Genomic DNA, 17980 nt, shown 5'->3' on the forward strand with positions numbered 1-17980 from the left:
CATTGATTCTGCAGACGGTTGGCGACTTCTGCGCACTGTGAGCTTCAGCATGTGCTGACCCTGCTTTGTCATTTTACGTGATCTACCACTTTGTGGCTGAGTTGCTGTTGTTCCCAGTTGCTTCCACTTTATCATAGTACCACTAACAGTTGACCATGGAATATTAAGTAGCCAGGAAATTTCACAGATAGGTTGCCACCAGTGCAATAAGTCTATCACGGTACCACGCTTGAATTCACTGAGCTCCTGAGAGCGACCCATTCTTTCACAAATGTTTGTAGGTGCTTGATTTTATACACCTATGGCCATGGAGGTGATTGGAACAATTGAATCCAATGATTTGGAGGGGTGTCCCAATACTTTTGGCAATATAGTGTATCTTTGGCTATATTTTTTAATCCTTTGCCCCCACTGTGCTCAAAACATAACTTATTTTTCATTGCAATATGTTTATTGAATTTTTAACAGAAAAATGAGAGATGGTATAAGCTGTTCAATGTTCCATATTCATATTGCATAATAAAGATTTGATAAACAAAGCCAAATCCACTACATTCAGTGCTGTGGCATCAGGGGCGTATTAACCGCAAAGCAAACAAGGCGTTTTACTTGGGCTGTATTGTTCAAGAGAGGTGCCGCCCCCCTGAAAGAAGGGACACAGATGGCAGCCGGCAGGAGACTGAGGATCGATCTGATGCCACTGGGTGTGAATGAGGCTCTGTTGGTTCTGCACGATGCTGGTCAGTTCCCCAGGTAGAGCACAGCCTGAACCAGGTTCTCCATCCCAGGGCCCGGCCAGCCTAACACCGATTTGCTCTGCACCGCTTGACTGGGGGGAGGAGGACTAGCAGAGCAGCATCAGCACCACTGGCAGGTTATATAATGGGTACGAGGAGAAGGATGCAGCCAGTATCACTACAATATACTGTATACAGGCATATAGATTGTCCGCTCTGGGAGTACAGAGAGCAGAGGGATGGAGCCAGCATCACTACGTTATGCTATATACAGACATATAGAGTGGGGGGGCGCCAGATTTTAGTGTTGCCTAGGGCAGCACAAAACCTAAATACACCACTGCATAGCATTATTCATAAACACTAAAACAATGGGATGATCTGCCCAAAATAAGAAAAACAGGAAACCGTGTCTTTGAGGTTGAGAACTATTAAGCATGCAAAGGCACACGAAACCAGCAATTGGGATAAACAACAAAATATAGAGTGCTCAATAGATTCAGAAAAGAAAATTAAATAAAGAAAAAGGGGAAAGTGTGAGGGAGAAGGCTGGCATTGGAATGAGGGGGCTATGGAAAGGGAGGTTTGATGCACTGGGACTCCTGCTACCATCTTCACATGTTCCGGTGTAGGCCATTGTCATATTATGATAGTTGGGTGACGATGTGCAATCCACTGGTCCCATATTTTGCGGAACCTGTCATGATTGTTAGAGAGGATGCTGGTTAAGGATGCTGGTTAATTGCTCATTTCCAAAAAAGACGTCAATTTGGGATTCAGCCTCAGCGAAGGGGGTGAATTGTTTTTTCCATGACCCGGCAATAGTTTTTTTGGAGGCTAAAAGAATGCGCTAAAGTGAGTGAGCTTGAATTGTGTTTTTAGTGATGTCTGGGGGCTTCAATATAAGAGTGCCAGCAGGGGATCTCTGGGGAGTCAAGCCCCGAGTAACGTTTGTAGAAACGTGAATACCTTAGCCCAAAGCGACCTAGCATCGGGCAAGTCCCCCATGGACTGGCAGCCTCCAAAACAAAGGCCTAAATGTCTGGAAGGCCAAAGTCTGGACGGTACCAGATACCACCTGCTTAAAACCTTGTAGGCTGACTCGAGAGAGTAGTAACACGAATGGTACAGGTAGTGGTGGTGATCCACGTGGCCTGCCAGTCTTTTTCAGACTCTTTTGCACGAAGATCCTCCTCCCATTTTCTCACATAAGTGTGCATAGAAGAGGTAATTAAAAAGATTTTTGGCACAATGGGGACCAAGAATTTTCAAACAAATACAGCTTAGTATAGGCTTATGTTATTACTCTAACTAGAGATGTTTGTCTTAACTTGCATGGTATGGTGGCAGGGTCTCTTTAAGTAATTAATCTGCTTTTGCTGATCACATTTGCCAAAATTCATTTGCTAAACTATCAGAACAGGTGGGGTAAGGAGAATGTACCTATCTCAGTGTACTACCTGCTGCCATTTTGGCTCACTGGAGGCCCGTGCAGAATTACTGCATAAGTTCCAATCCACACTGGTTTGGAGAATACACAGGGCTGTATTACAGTAAATGGGCTTGTCCAGTCACATGTGCCTCTATACCTAGACATACTAGTGTGCAAAAGGTGGTAGTGAAGGTGCAAATAGAAGGGAAGTGTATGTTCCTTACACTCCATGCTCTAAAACAGACCTGTTACTTTTCCCTGTATGGGTGTGGTACTGTATTTGTATTAATTGTAAAAATGTTTCTGGAAATATACATTATTTTATCCTTTATAACCTTGAAAACACCCACTGGGAGGCTCTGTATCTATAATCGGATACTCTGTTGAATAAATACATCCCATCTCCCTCCTTCTTCCTTCTTTTTTTTTCTTCTTACCATGTCTTTGAATTTTCTATAGGTGCTCAAATGATAGTAGCGATGAAGGCTGTGTCTCTGGGTTTCGATGTGGATCGTGGCATTGTACGTTGCATCCCGTCTCCTGTGGAGTTCATGGGATATGTCTACTTTGTTGGCACTGTCATCTTTGGGCCTTGGATCAGTTTTACCAGCTACCAGCAGGCCTTAAACGGACAAAAGTTGGTGAGGAACTTTTAAAGAGGGAAATTAGCATGCAGTTCCTGGGCATATTTAATTGGAACCTGTGTGGTTATGGGTGCTGCTATGGCTGATTGGTTCAATCTTAGGGCTGTTAGCCTTGTCCTGCCTTCACTTATCTGGAGAGTCATTGACCCAGAACATATATACAGCCAGTAAAGTCTGAAAGGTCTTAAGTACTAACCTGCATACCTGGTCAATAGAGTATTGCTCTTACATCCAAACAAAATGATAGCCATGCCCAAATTCATACTCAGACTGGTAGATTTATTATCATCAACTGTGCACAGGGTCAGTCAGTGATGATCATTATTTTGACAGCTTGATGCAATGTTTATGCTACTTTTATACCTTTTTTATGTCATACATCTCATGACCATTATCTCAATGTAATATGATTTCATTTAAGTTGACTTCCAGGCAGGTATAAAAAAACCATACGTTTAATGCATATGAGTGTTCGTTTATACAACATTGAAATGTTTAAATGAAAGCAATACAAGAATCTGTGTCAACCTCTTGGTATCTTTTATATGTACTGTATCTAAAGAGAGAGTACTGCTATGACTGAAATCTCTGTATTGAGCTGCACAGAAGAGGAGTAAGGAGTTACTGTTCTGACGTACAATGCATGTGTGTGTAAATTCCTGCTTGGGCTATTGAGCTCTATAAACAAGCTTTTATTTTTTTTAGAAATAAGCTGAAAAACACATGGAAGCTAATTGGTTTCTTTGCAGAGCTGCACCAGATTTTCTATTCTATAGTTTTAGTAAATCACACCCATAGTTTTTCTGATGTGAGTTCTAATATTTTCTATTATAGAAAATGAGGTCCAGTGTTTGATGAGGAATATTTAGTTTTTCATGTCTGTTCACTCGGCAAAGTACCTTATTGCCCACAATGCACTGTGCAGGACCCTGTCCTCCAATTTCCACCTTCTGATATGTCCTGGTTCTGATTTTAATTGTGTTTTGGTATATAGACATTCCGCTGGTTTCGCCGTGTCCTGCGCAGTGTGATTCTGAGCATCTTCTGTCTGCTGATGTCTACTTGCGTGTCTCCGTACCTGTTCCCCTACTTCATCCCTATCTATGGAGACCGGCTGCTGAGGAAGTAAGGGTTTTTTTTTTTTTTTGTCTCTCTTTAAAATGTTATTTGGTGTATATAGGAATATGTAATCTTCTCTACCCGTGTGGTGTATCTGGATCTCTTTGCTACTCTATGTTTCTGGCTGGAACTGTCTTATGTTCCCAGGATCAGCATTATTGTCTCTGTCCTGACTTTGCTTCCTCCCCCTCTGTCCTTTATCCTTCTTTCTACCTTCCTCCCCAATCTCATTCATCCTTTTTTTTTTATTTTTAATTGTTTATTTAGACACATCACATTACAACCATATGACATTCCGTCAACAACCAGTTTAATAAGATAATACAATCTGATTCATATGCTATACCAGAATTGTATACAATTGTTACATAAGTTTCACAAATATTAGAAAGATAAAGGTGCATACCTTGCATAACATATCAACATTGCAATAGAATACCAAAACGCAAACATATCCTGCCTATATGCTACCTTGAGCTGGTAAAGGGAGTAATCAGGGATAGGAAAAACAAAATTGGAACAATGTGGGGTTATTTGAAATAGGAACAGAATTAAAGTGGCTGTAAAGGCTGAACAATTTTTACCTTCATGAATTCTATGCATGAATGTAAAAAACCTTCAGTGTGCAGAACCTAACCCCCCCCCCCCCCCCCCACGGCTCCCCTTAATATTTACCTGAGCATGATATCCCAATCAAGTGCTGTACATGAAAGCCCAGACTCTTCCTAGTCTGTGCCTCCTCATTGGCTGAGACACAGCAGTGGGAGCTATTAGCTGGGACAGTAGATGCACAGACGCTGCTCGGGAGTGAGCATATATACGAGTGCCCCCAGAGCAAGAAGCTTGCTTTGGGGGCACCCAACCGGGGGGAGGGGCCAGAAGCACCGGTGGGGGACCCGAGAAGAGGAGGATCGGGTCTGCTCTGTTCAAAACCATTGCATAGAGTAAATATGACATATTTGTTATTTTAAAGAAAACAAAACAACTTTATGATGACCAACTAATTGAATTATAGTGTAGCGTGAAAGGAGGAGCAGAAATGTCATATTGGAAGAAGAAAGCAAGAAAAAAGGAATGAGAACTAGGTTGTTAGGTGAATCCCATTAGGGAACAGGGAAGCACATATTCATCCCCAGAAAGGGAATCGGGGGGATGAAGAGGAAAAAAGAGAGGCAAGATAAGTCCGCTAGGTATTGTCACACAAAACATGTCTATTGTGGAGGGTTATCTACCTGTGAGTAGGCATTTAGAACATGAAATACTGCCATGGTCTCAAACTGTGCCTGAATTTCTGTTCTGAGTTGTTTAGGGTGGAGGTGAGATCCTCCATATTTAGAATTGAATTGACCTTGGAACACAAAGTTTTTAAGGGGGGGGGGGGGGGGGCTAAACTGTTTCCATAGAATTGGAACACAGGGCTTCGCTCTGTTCAGTAGATGAATGGTCAGGGAGGATTTAGACAGGTCTCTGCGCCATGTGTAGGAGAAATGCTACTGATCTGTCACTTAGTGTGTTAGTAGTTTAATCGTATCCGAGTCTTTTTTCCAGAAGGGCTGGATCTTTGGGCATTCTCAGAAAATGTGTAACATGGTGCCCATCCATCCTTTCTGATCCTTCTTCATCTCTTCCTTCTCATTCTCTCCCATTCCATTATCTCTGACCCTTCCTTTTTCATTTAATCTTCTGTTATGTCCACCCTCTTTACTTTGTACTCTTGTACCATCTCTTTTGATTCTGCATCTTCTTCTGTTTTTTACTGCCATGCTGTCCTGATTTTTCTTTTTTCTCTTATGTGCTCTATCTATAAATCATGTCAAATCGGTAACAGAATCACTAAAATTCAACTTACATTATCCTATGTAGTCGGTCCCTCACTAATGATTACCAGCAACATTTCGACAAGCAATGGGTGACTATCACTAGTGATAACAGAAGCTGAATTTCAGAAGTTCTGCTTCAAGTAAAGTGCTGCAGGTCACATTATTTGCTGACCTACATTTATGATTGTATAAACAGATACAGTGCACTTGCTTAGAAAATGGGACTCATTATATGCAGAGTTTTCAAAGTAAAAAGTGTAATTAACTGTGAGAGGCTTGGCTGTCTGTTCTATTCTCTCTCTACATCTGCCATCTAATATCTAATTTTCAGAGTTCTCTTTCTTTTTCCTCCTCTTCTCACATGGATCCTTCAGCAAGAAACGCAAGGCCAGGTACACCACTCTGTCCTCTGTGAATCACTTGTGCCTCTCATCTCAAACTTCATATAGCTGTCTCTTCTTCCATCTTGTATCTAGTATTCCCAGTTTAGCAGGTGAAAATACACGTAAACTATACAATAAGATGTAGTTGACTTCAAGTCAGTAACATTAAAATGTTTCAGATGAACAGACAGAACTGTGGTTGTGCTAAAGATTTGGTTTACTGAGGACTTCCTGTCCATAATTTTGCATGTTACAGACAGTCTTTTATTAGCCTGAAATGGCTGATAACATAGTTCTAATCAAGTTGAACTTTATTTATAAAACTTTGGTTGGTAGGTTTACTCTTGTTCTATTGACATGTTAGTAGTAGTTTTATAATTAATTTTGGCAATAATAGCCTGTTTATGGAGAGACCCACGATGTAACCACCCAGTTAAAAAAAAAAACTAGGTTGTAAAATAAATTCCTACGCTTGTGTGGGGAGTCCTTCTGCTCTCCACACATTCTAAAGGTTAAAGGGTAACTCCACTTTCATGGGGAAAAATAGAAAAAAATAAATATATAGCCTATTCAATTGCTGCACAGGTCATATTGTAATTGAATTTAAATAAAGTGCCTTTCCTTTTCAATCTGCAGCACTGTAAATGTACAAAATACACTATATTTTCTGTAAAATGTCATGCAGTATGGCTACTTGGAGGTGTTCCATATACAGATGGTGTACAGAATGCACCCTCCCCAGAAATGTAATGTCCTGCTTGTGTGATTGATTCACTGATTTTCCCAAAGGCTGCACTAAGATACAAATCAGATTTTTGGCGTCTCTTGCCACAAAAATGTTATTTTTGGTGAGATACTTCCAAAGGGAAATCATGTTGAAAGGGATGCATACACTGCCACTTTCCTCACTAGATCCCTGAAGGTGCAGCTGCTGATTGATAATTATAAAATCACTTCCATTCATTTTTGCTCTGAGACTAGGTTCACACTATTGTGACTCTGTAAGCCGCGTTTGCGTGGGCACGCCTGCCTATTAGTTTGAATGGGCTGCTTTGCCTGTGCTTCATACAACAAAAAGGTTCTGCACCATTTTTAAACCGCAGCGGGCAGGAAATCGCTTTTGAACCATGCGATTTCCTGGTGGCTCCAGCTCCTGCAAACGCAATGAACTTTTAGATGCCTGGGGGTGCTATGAAGAATGAATGGCTGCCCCACGCATTTTATCTGTAGGTGGTTGCTGGAGGAAGAACAGCTGCAATTCCCCCACCTACTATAGTGTGAAGCTAGTCTTAACATGGACACAAACAAACAGCTATTTCTTCATAATAACAAAAGATAGGAATCTGCAACAAAGTTTGCTAAAATCCCTGCAATGTACATAGATCACCCAGATTGGAATGTTGTAATTTTTCTTGACAAAGATGGAGTTACTCTTTAAAAAGGGATGAATAGCTGGATTGTATAGATGTGGACATGCACATATGTAAAACACAGGCTCTTCAGAGTTCAAGCAGGAGTTAGGTGCAATATATTTCTACATGATCAACTGTAGTCTGTGGACTGTGAATGGAAAGGCAGATGCTTGAAGGATAAACAAGATGGAATAGAACTAACAAAGTATACTTGGTTAGCAGTGTATAAAAATCTACCTCCTGCCCCCCCCTCCAGGTTTTCTCACTGTAAAGCTTGTTTTACACATTTTGCTTGAGTGTGATTGTGCATTCTTCTTTTAGACCAACAATTATGTAGTGCTAGAGCCTACCCAATCACATGGTTTAATTGATGTTCTGTTAAGCCAGTGTTTCTCAACTCCAGTCCTCATGGACCCCCAACAGGTCATGTTTTCAGGATTTCCATTATTTTGCACAGGTGATTTGATCAGTTTCACTGCCTTAGTAATTACCACAGCTGTTTCATCTGAGGGAAATCCTGAGAACATGACCTGTTGGGGGTCCATGAGTTGAGAAACACTGTGTTAAGCTAAGGAAAGCTTTTATACTGTAAAGGAGATTGTACAATCAGAATGTGTGGCAAGCATTAGACATTAAGCCGAGCACCAAGATGTAGATAGCAGTAATACAAACTCACTATTCACAATTTAATCTTTTATTGACTTGACTGTTCTGAAATAGTAAAGTTTAATATTAGATTCATAAAGTTAAAACAGAAATAAATTGCAGTTCTCTGTCTAAACCACTTATCACCTTTTTGTTATTTTAGAGCAGTTCCTTTGTTTTCTGTATAATCCTGGTCATAATTGCTAATGCCTTCCTTTTTAGGATTTATATTTTACTATTGTTAAAGGGGGTGTCTGCTAATTTTAATGTCATCCTGGAACTTTTTCTAAAGCTGTTACTTTTTTGTACTTTTCAGCCATAGTTTTTTTCCCTCTATCATTGGCTTTATCTCCTTTTTGCCCTTGAATATAACACAAAGCTGCTTTCTGGATATATTAGAATCACACATGAGGGGATTTACTAAAACTGATGCACTGAGAATCTGGTGCAGATGTGCATGGTAACCAATCAGCTTCTAACTTCAGCTTGTTCAATTAAGCTTTGACAATAAAACCTGGAAGCTGATTGGTTTCTATACAGAACGGCACCAGATTTTGCATTCTCCAGTTTTATAAATCTCCCCCTGTAGATCCAAATAATATTACAAGGCTATAGCAATAAACAGCTCTACCTAAACAAACTAATCTAAATTTAAACCATGCAAAAGGAAGAAAGATTGTATTTAGTTTTTGTTTTTTTTTTGGAGACGGTACAGAATCTTATACTCTATAGTTATCTAAAAGTTGGAAACCATTTAAGTTAAATTAACTCCATAATCCTGACTACATATGATATTTCTGTGTTTACCAGTTTCTGTATTCAGTAAAACTGTAAATCAAACAGCAGTGATAATGTGCAAAGAGTGGAGCACAGGAACCAGTCATGCTTTGGATTACTGCAGTCAGGTCTATTGCTCATTTCTTTTTTTTTTTTTTTTTTTTTTCCCATAATAAATTTATTGGTATAACATAGAATACAATCAGACCGGAATGTGGTCTAACAGAGTCCTGTATACAGAGCACATGACAGAAAGATGCATAGTACATCATAACGTGAACAAAGGAGATCACGGTAACAGCAGTAACAAGAATCTATATAAGAAGTAACTGAAGAATATAATCCAGAACAGACAAGCAGAGATTGATCTCCCGTCAGGACCTCGCGAAAACTGCGGCTAATGCAGGGATGCATTATAGGCCACTGGCGGGAATTATTCCAGAAAACAGGAATAGAAGAGAAGAGAGAAGAAAAGAGAAGGGGGAAAAAAATGGGGAGGAAAGAAAAAAGAGGAGACAAGAGTATGGAAGCATAAGATTAGGGGCAGGGATAGAAGTTGTGTCTGATGATAAAAGGTAGAGGTACAGGCATTCTCCTATCTCCTGTGAGTGTGTGCAAATTGGTGTGATAGGATTGTGTGTGTCTAGGGTGTTGCTCATTTCTGATTGGCTGTTCTTAGTAGCTGCCATTTTTCATGCCATCCTGTTTGTTCTTTGTGTTTGTTTTCACACTAGGATACTAAATGAGCTTTTTTGTTTTTACTTCTCTGCTCTACCTTTCGCTCATTTGTATTTCTGCTTCTCTATATGACAGGGGGATTGTCGTACGGTAAGTCTGACACTTCTGTTTAGCTTTTACTTATTGGTAAGAACATGACTTCCATCCAAATAGGCTAGTTGCCTAGCTGTATAAGCCTCTTTCTTAGTGGATAACCAGGAAAAATGTGAGCTGCCCCCATTTGCTTCTTGTTCTGGGTCAGTGACAGCCAGGCAGCTAGCATTTATAGAAGAAGGTGGGACATAAGCACTGTACACAGCAGGCTTCCTTTTACACAGTTACCCTTTTCTGACTAGAAGTCAGTAAAACCTGGAAGTTCAGGCCAATTTAATCAGTGTCCATATACGTCCATTCTCTCAGTTATGACTCTATACTAATGTGTCTACCTAAAATGATTTTTAACATTTTAATAGAATTTTATTATAACGAACATCAGATGCAAAAAAAAAAGAAGGAACATGGTACATCAATAACATGTGTTACAGCGATGGGAAATTACATAGGCTGCAACTAGGAACAATTCAAGGAGACTATTGGAGCAACAAAAAATGAATAAACAGCAAACATAGCACAGATCAAGCAACGTAGCACAATACACTGATATTGAATGCCTGGGAATAGAGTAATACAATGTCCGGTATGGGGCGGGGGAGGCCCAGCCCCAAGCATCTCCACTACGTCAGATTGCATGGGTAATAGGCGAAGAGAGCCATCTATACCATATTTTGTTGTACTTCGTGGGCATCCCCTGTGAAAATAAATAAGTTTCTTATACGAAACGGTAGAATTAAATTCCTACCTAAATCATTTTTAAATTTAATGTGACGCTAAACTCTGGTTTAAAAAGATATAATTCTATTTGAAGTATGTATTCCTAAAGCAGAACTTCATCTAAACTAGGTATGCTTACCTTTCCTCCTGCCCACTCTTCTACTACTTTTTGATGTTGTTGTGGGTTTTTTTTTTTCTTTAACCACTTCAGCCATGGAAGGTTTTCCTCCCTTCCTGACCAGGCCATTTTTTGTTATTCAGCACTGCGCTATTTCAACTGGTAATTGCATGGTCAACCCCCCCCCCCCCCCCAATTTGGAAAGTAGACACCTCAAGGAATTTTCTGAGAGGCATGTTAATTATATATATTTTTATTTTTTTCATTTTTTCGTTTTCTTTCTTCATTTTTCAAAAACTTGTAGCAACAAATGAGATCTGCAAAAATACTCACCACCCCCCTTAGGAAATACCTTGGCGTGTCTACTTTCCAAAAAAAGGTCATGGGGTGGGGGGGGTTCTACTATCCTGGCATTTTTTTTTATTATTATTTATTTTGCTGTCCCTTTAATTTTTTAAAATTTTTTTTTTTTTTTTTTTTTTATCACTTTTATTGTTATCACAGGGAATGTATATATCTCCTGTGATAGCAATAGGCAGTGACAGGTACACTTTTCTGAGAAATCTGAGATCTATTAGACTCTAGATCTTTCCTCGGCCCTTAAAGCATCTGATCACACCAAGATCGGTGTGATCAGATGCTTTCCCAATTTATAAATGGCGCTGTTTATATCCGACGAAACCGAAATGATGATATGCTCATTGCTTCCGATTTTCTTAGACCATAGAGATGATTGGAGCCATTCTGGTCTCCAATCAGCTCTATGGTCAGATGGATTCTTGGGTTCTCCAAGGACAGGAGATTCAGAGAAAGCTGTGGGAGGGGGAAGTGTGATAGTGTGCAGGCAGTCTAGCACTAACTGACCCTGATATTGCTAGTGGCAGTAATACAATGATCGGTGAAAAATTCTATATACTGACACTGTACTAATGACACTGGCTGGGTGACAGAGGTACTCAAAGGGTTAATTGGGTCAATCAAAGGATTATATGTGCTAATCTAACTTGTGTGTGCAAAATGTAGTACTTTTACTCATAGTGTGGTGTTCTCCCGTCTTTCCCTGGACCGACAGAGGGGGCAGTGGGGGTAGCGCATGCATGCTCACACCAGAAATAGAAAGGAACATAAAGTTGCATTGCTTTGCCCAGAGCCGCCACTTGTCCACACATTGCAGGCGGGCGATCAGCAAATAGTTGAAAAAAAAAATTATAAAAAAAAGTTTTCTCTATTTTAATTATTACTTAAATACTTTCATTGTTACTATAGTAACAATGTACTACTCTGAGGGGGTGATCAGGAATTATTATTTTTTTTTTTTTTTACCCTTTGCTTTGCAGGAGCAATAAAGATTATTGCTCCTGTGATGCAAAGCTTGCTTTGAACTGTTATAAATGGGTTAAGATCATGACAGTTTAAAATATTAGTGATCTGTGATTGGCTACAGCAAACCACATGGTACAGGGTGATGTGATTGGCCCATGTGCCATTTGAGAGCTGTCCATTACAAAGCGCAGCACAACTTGCATATGTTCAGTGGGAAGCCAGCTGTGAAGCACCAGGAAGTCACAGCTGGTTTCCCACATTGAAGATGGCCGTGCCCGGGACCCAAAGACAAGTGAAAAACCGGCCTGGGTGAAGACAGCGCTGGTTCCCTGGGCTAGTAAGTGCAAATTTATTAAGAGTCAGCAGCTACAGTATTTGTAGCTGCTGACTTTTTTAATTTTCTTTTCCAGGGTGAAGTTCCTCTTAACTTCGAAAAAATACTTTCTATTGCACTTCTCCAAATCTCCTAATTCCTTTGAATTTTCTACTGTGATCTGACTCTGTTATGGGGTGGCTACATTTGTACTGCATGAATCCATTATATATAGGAGCGTAGCCCCCCCCCCTTTTCTAACTCCCAAGATAGAGACTAGGGACTGGGATTTTTAGGGCGCATAATGCAGTGCACATGACAGCAACTAATTTGTACTGCTCATTCCAAACAAATGGAAGTGAGGGGGAGAGTGAGAGGTTCATAAACTCATGGAAGACATTACAAGGAGGCACAGTAACATCATAAGAAGCTATTTCATGAAAAATAAAGAAACGGGCCATTAAGCAGTGGATGTGTGTGGATTATTTTTGGAAAATACGGATATTGTTTATTATCACTTGTAAGGCCTTATTTGGTTTCATTAAATACTCTGCTTTTGGTTTATTTAGAAACTGTTAAATGGAAATAAAAAAAAAAAATAAATTCTTTTAATGGTTATAATTATATCAACTTTTTAAGGCCCTGTACACGTGTTTCAAAGCATGATTCTACCTGTTGAATAGGGCTAGCCCATTGACTTGAATGGCCAGTCCTATGCGCTTTTGTCGCCCAAAAAAGAAGCTCCTGCTTGACAATCGTGGCAGAATCGCATCACATTTGGTATGCCATTAAAGGATGTCATCCAAATGCACTTTGTGCATTATGCAATGATTGCCACGCAATTTGGATTTGCAGGCAGAATCACAGCGATTTTTCTATAATTCCAGATCCCAAAGTGTGAATGGAGCCTAAAACATTTTTTTTTTTAAATAATGTATATTTTTAAATAAAATTTAAATATATTTTACGCTTTAACAGCTAAAGCCTCTCCTCATTCCATCATCTGCTAGTTGTTAGACCAACCACCATTCATCTTTTTGGTTCTTAATGTCCATCCTTTGACCCAGCACTAATACCTGGTTCTCATACTATAATAACAAACTGTATGTTTTCAATTTTGTATTGTCCTACTGGCCAAATGTTGTGGCCATTTGTTAACTGCATTCTCGCATCAAAAAAAAAATAAAATAAAAAAGTGCGTGTATGTATATGTGTGTGTGTGTGTGTGTGTGTGTGTGTATATGTATGTATGTATATATATATATGTATGTGTGTATGTATGTATGTATGTATATATATATATATATATATGTATATATATATATATATATATATATATATATATATATATATATATATATATATATATATAGTGTGTGTGTGTACAGAATATTTAATTTTTTATTTTTTTTTTTGTTCTGATTTTTACCTGAACAAGCCTGGTTGGCTGTCAGTGTGCTTAATGAGGCACATCAAGGGCTAGGCTTGTGGGTGTGTGTTATGAACAAAGACATGATTACTATGACTGGCTTTGTGGAATAAATTGTAAACTGCAGGATACAGGAACAAGTGGGAAGTGTGAGGATTAACAAACTGCAATTTACTGACCATTTTGTTCTCTCTCCAGGTGGCTACGTGCCTATGAGAACACCTCATCATTCCACTTCAGCAATTATTTTGTGGGTTTTCTATCAGAGGTGACGGCGGTTCTGTCTGGAGCTGGCTTCACTGAGGAAAAGGATCACGTTCATTGGTGAGAGTTTTTTTTTCTATTATTATTATATCTTTATTAGTTTTGTAATACAAATCCACTTTATATCAAACATCAAAAATACAAAAAAAAATTTAATTGTCTTTTTCCATCGCCCTATTTACCCACCCCCATGCCCACCCACCTCCTTTCATTTACTTCTTGTTCTTCTAATGTTGTTCTATCTGGCTTTTATCCTTTTCTTTCTCTCCTATCATTCCCCTATTCTTATTCCTTTGCCATTTATTTTTTTTTTCCATTACACTACAACCACTTTTAGATATCTTTTTTGATTTTTTTTTTAAATTATACCATCCTTCCCTGTATTTTCTAAATTTTTCCATTTTATCCTCATCTATATAATATAGTTATTCCATATTGTGTATATATACTTGACTCTAACGATCCAATCTTTTTATTTTTGGGGGCTCTATTGTTTGCCAGTATTTGGGAATAAGACTTTTGGCTGCATTTAGAAGATGGAACAGTATTGCATTTTTATATATTGCTTCACCGAAAGCTCTGATTTGTAAAATAAACAAACCCACAGGTCTAACGGTATACTAATCTTCAGTATCTCTTGTATGTATTGCATTATCTCCCTCCAAAACTCCTGTATTTTAGGACAATCCCACTAAATATGTGCCAATGAACCCTGACTCCCACATCTCCTCCAACACCGGGGTGAGACCTCTGGCCGTCGCTTATGTTATTACGTTAGGTGTAATATACCATTTTGCCAGACATTTATATTTCATTTCAACTAAATTCATATTCACCGCCCCATGTATTAGTCTAAACATTTTTTTTTTTTTTTTTTTATAGCTCACTCAATTTTTTTCCAAGCTCCTTTTCCCACTTATCCAGAAACATTTGGGAAACCGGTTCAGTAAGGATTTTGTAAATCCTGGAGGTAACATATTTTTGTATTCTATTTGAGCTAAACAATTGCTCAAAAGGATACATTTCTTCCTTGGTGCTTAGTGGCTGTGGGAGCATTGCAACAAAATGTTTTATTTGATAGTACCAGGTGAGAGTTGCTTTCTGTGTATATCGAAACTTTTCTTTACTTTTGTCTATTGTCCATCTTCTTCATTTTTGGCTGCCATCTTCTGCTAAGTAACAAGTCTATTGCCCTCCTCCCCAACGCCATGTACTGACCTTGCATCCACCTGCCTACATGCTTATCATGCTTTAGTGCACCAAAAACAGAAATATGATCACAGACGGAAAAACTGGGAACATTGCATCCAAATGTTTTAATGATCTCTGGGCAGTGCAAGCCTGTCCAACTGGATCAAAGAACACAGTAAGAATGTAAGCCTAGACGTCACTGAAATTGTGGAAATGCATAAAACATATTGGAAATTGATCATATATCTAAATAAAATATACCAGCATGCCACTCCTCTGTTTTTCTATTTCATTTATGAACTAAAGTGTTGAATTTACTGTTGAGCAAATGTACTGATTCTAAGAACTGTTCTTTGCCTGTCCCAGGGACTTGGCTGTATCTCATCCGCTGAATGTAGAGATTCCTCGCTCCATGGTTGATGTGGTGACAAGCTGGAACATGCCTATGTCTCGCTGGCTACACACTTGTAAGTCTCTCAGAAGCATAAATGGACAGGGCCCCACTGGTCTCCCTGCCTAGAATTAGACACACAGTTCTCCTGTCACAGAGGTGCCATCCTGCCCGACATGTACTTCTGTTTTTGTCAATGTAACTTAAAATTGTCATATAGGGTGTAGTGCTACAATAGTAGTGGATGTACCTTTAGGGCTCTCTCACACAGGCGTTGCATTCTAAAGCAGCCCTAAAGAGTATTAATCGTCTCCCGCCCACCATATGAGGAAATAATGGGCGTGTTCCTGGGACACCGCAGATCACCGATCAGCAGAAAGAGCCGATGACTTCAGCTCTGTCTTGTGATCAGCTGTGTCCAATCACAGCTGATTGCATGTAAATAAGGAAATGCCGGTTATCGACATTTCTCTCCTCTCCGTGAGGAGAGCAGAGCCGGTAATCAGCATTCCTCAGAGGGGACATCTACACTGATCATCAGGGCACTGATGATCAGTGTAGCCCCATCAATGCCACCTGTCAGTGCACATCAATGCCACATATCAGTGCCCATCTGAGCTTCCTTTCAGTGCCGCCTATGAGTGCTGCCAATCAGTGCCACCTGTCAGTGCCAATCTGATCTTCCTTTCAGTGCTTCCTTTCAGTGCTTCCTTTCAGTGCTTCCTTTCATTTTTTTTTGTAAAATCACAAACATGTTATACCTACTGTGTGCAGTGGGTTTGCACAGAGAAGCCTGGATCCTCCTCTTCTCGGGTCCCCTGCAGGCTCTCCTGGCTTTCTGTTGAGTGCCCCCACAGCAAGCAGCTTTTCCATTCACACACAGAGCCGTGGTTTGGACCTGCCCACTCTTTCCTCATTGGCTGACTGGCTGTGATTGACAACAGCAGGAGCCAATGGCTCCCGTTTGCTATCTCAGCCAATGAGGGGGCAGAGACCTGGGCAGCCGAGGCTGTCATTCACATCGCTGGATTGCGATGAGACTCAGGTAAGTATTGAGGGGGCTGGGGGAGCTGCTGCACACAGAAGGTATTTTACCTTCATGCATAGAATTTACAACCACTTTAATCACTCCAGTGACAAGACCACCCCTCTTATTCCCCTTTCCCGATCCACTTTAAAAGTTCACCTTTCTGGTAACTAGAATGGTGAAATAGGCAGGTGAAAGCTTGACATTACCAGAAACTTCTGTTACCATGAAATTCAGGCAGCTTGAGATGCTGGAGAAGGCATCCAAAAGTACATTCAGGCACGGCTAGGTACCTGCATTGGTAGGCTGTAGTCTGCTTAGCAATAAGGTATATTTATTTATTACAAGTACTTATATAGCGCCGTCAATTTACACAGCGATTTACATATATATTGTACATTCGCATTAATCCCTAAGGGATCAAGGGGTGTACAATCTAATGTCCCTAACTTACATTCATACATACACATACTAGGGCCAATTTAGACAGGATCCAATTAAGCTACCAGCATGTCTTTGGAGGGTGGGAGGAAACCGGAGTATCCGGAGGAAACCCACACAGACACAGGGAGAACATGCAAACTCCAAGCAGGTGCCGTGGTTGGAATTTGAACCAACGACCCTAGTACTGCCAGGCAGAAGTGCTAACAAGTTAGCCACTGTGCTGCCCATAGCTGCTGTGCTGCCCAGGTATACACAAGTTTACTTTAAAATACTTAGTTCAACTTATCAGTCCTTTCTGATCTTTTTTTTTTTTCAGATGTCTTTAAGAATGCCATGAAACTCGGAACTTTCCAAGCCATTATAGTGACGTATGCAGCAAGTGCTTTATTACATGTGAGTGACTCACATTGGTCATAGCAGAGAAATCAGGACAGCAGTACAGAGTATTTCAGGAGAGGGGAGTTTGTTAGCAGAAGCAACAGAGTCCTCCAGAGTTAGCTACAGAAGGACAAAGAATCCTTCAACAGCACAGAATATTTATGGAGGGAAGAATTAAGTAGTGGTAGGAGCAGAATTATCCAAAGTATTATGAGTGGAGAGTTAAAAGGGGGAAGGGGCAGAGAATTCTAGCAACCTAGCATATATAAAGCATATCTAAACCCCAAAACAAAAATGAGATATATCGCAGCTTACCAGTCCTTAGATGTGGTAGCTGCATTTGTTTTCTTTTTCAGGTTAAGGGCATTTTAAGCAAGAACAAAAAATATGCGTCCTTATCACTTTATGTGAACTGAAAAGAAAGCACAACCACCTTTAGTTTCTTGGTTAACCTACTAGTCCCATCAGACCATCAGGTAATAGAATTGAACAAAGGTAGACATATTTGAAGTCCAGCCTATTATGCACAAAATCAGAAAATGAAAATAAAAGGAAAAAAGCCTGAAAAAGAAAACTAATGAAGCC

General features: G+C 39.8%; 1 protein-coding gene across 6 annotated transcripts in view; it reads left to right on the top strand.

Annotated features, from left to right (window-relative positions):
• PORCN (porcupine O-acyltransferase) overlaps positions 1 to 17980 on the top strand; it is a 35020-nt gene that overhangs the window by 4434 nt on the left and 12606 nt on the right. For 2 of the 6 annotated variants that reach the window (XM_089675273.1, XM_089675270.1), the window contains exons 5-11: positions 2629 to 2810; positions 3808 to 3938; positions 6127 to 6144; positions 9783 to 9797; positions 13899 to 14024; positions 15522 to 15622; positions 17334 to 17410. In XM_089675273.1, coding sequence (XP_089531399.1) covers positions 2629 to 2810; positions 3808 to 3938; positions 6127 to 6144; positions 9783 to 9797; positions 13899 to 14024; positions 15522 to 15622; positions 17334 to 17410 — 650 coding nt within the window. The remainder of the gene's footprint in view (positions 1 to 2628; positions 2811 to 3807; positions 3939 to 6126; positions 6145 to 9782; positions 9798 to 13898; positions 14025 to 15521; positions 15623 to 17333; positions 17411 to 17980) is intronic. The other 4 variants (XM_089675274.1, XM_089675271.1, XM_089675275.1 and 1 more) reach the window with 2 other exon arrangements.

This window comes from Staurois parvus, unplaced genomic scaffold, assembly GCF_062004578.1.
Source record: "Staurois parvus isolate SC_StPar_1 unplaced genomic scaffold, SC_StPar_1.0 ptg000154l, whole genome shotgun sequence".
Lineage (NCBI taxonomy): Eukaryota > Metazoa > Chordata > Amphibia > Anura > Ranidae > Staurois > Staurois parvus.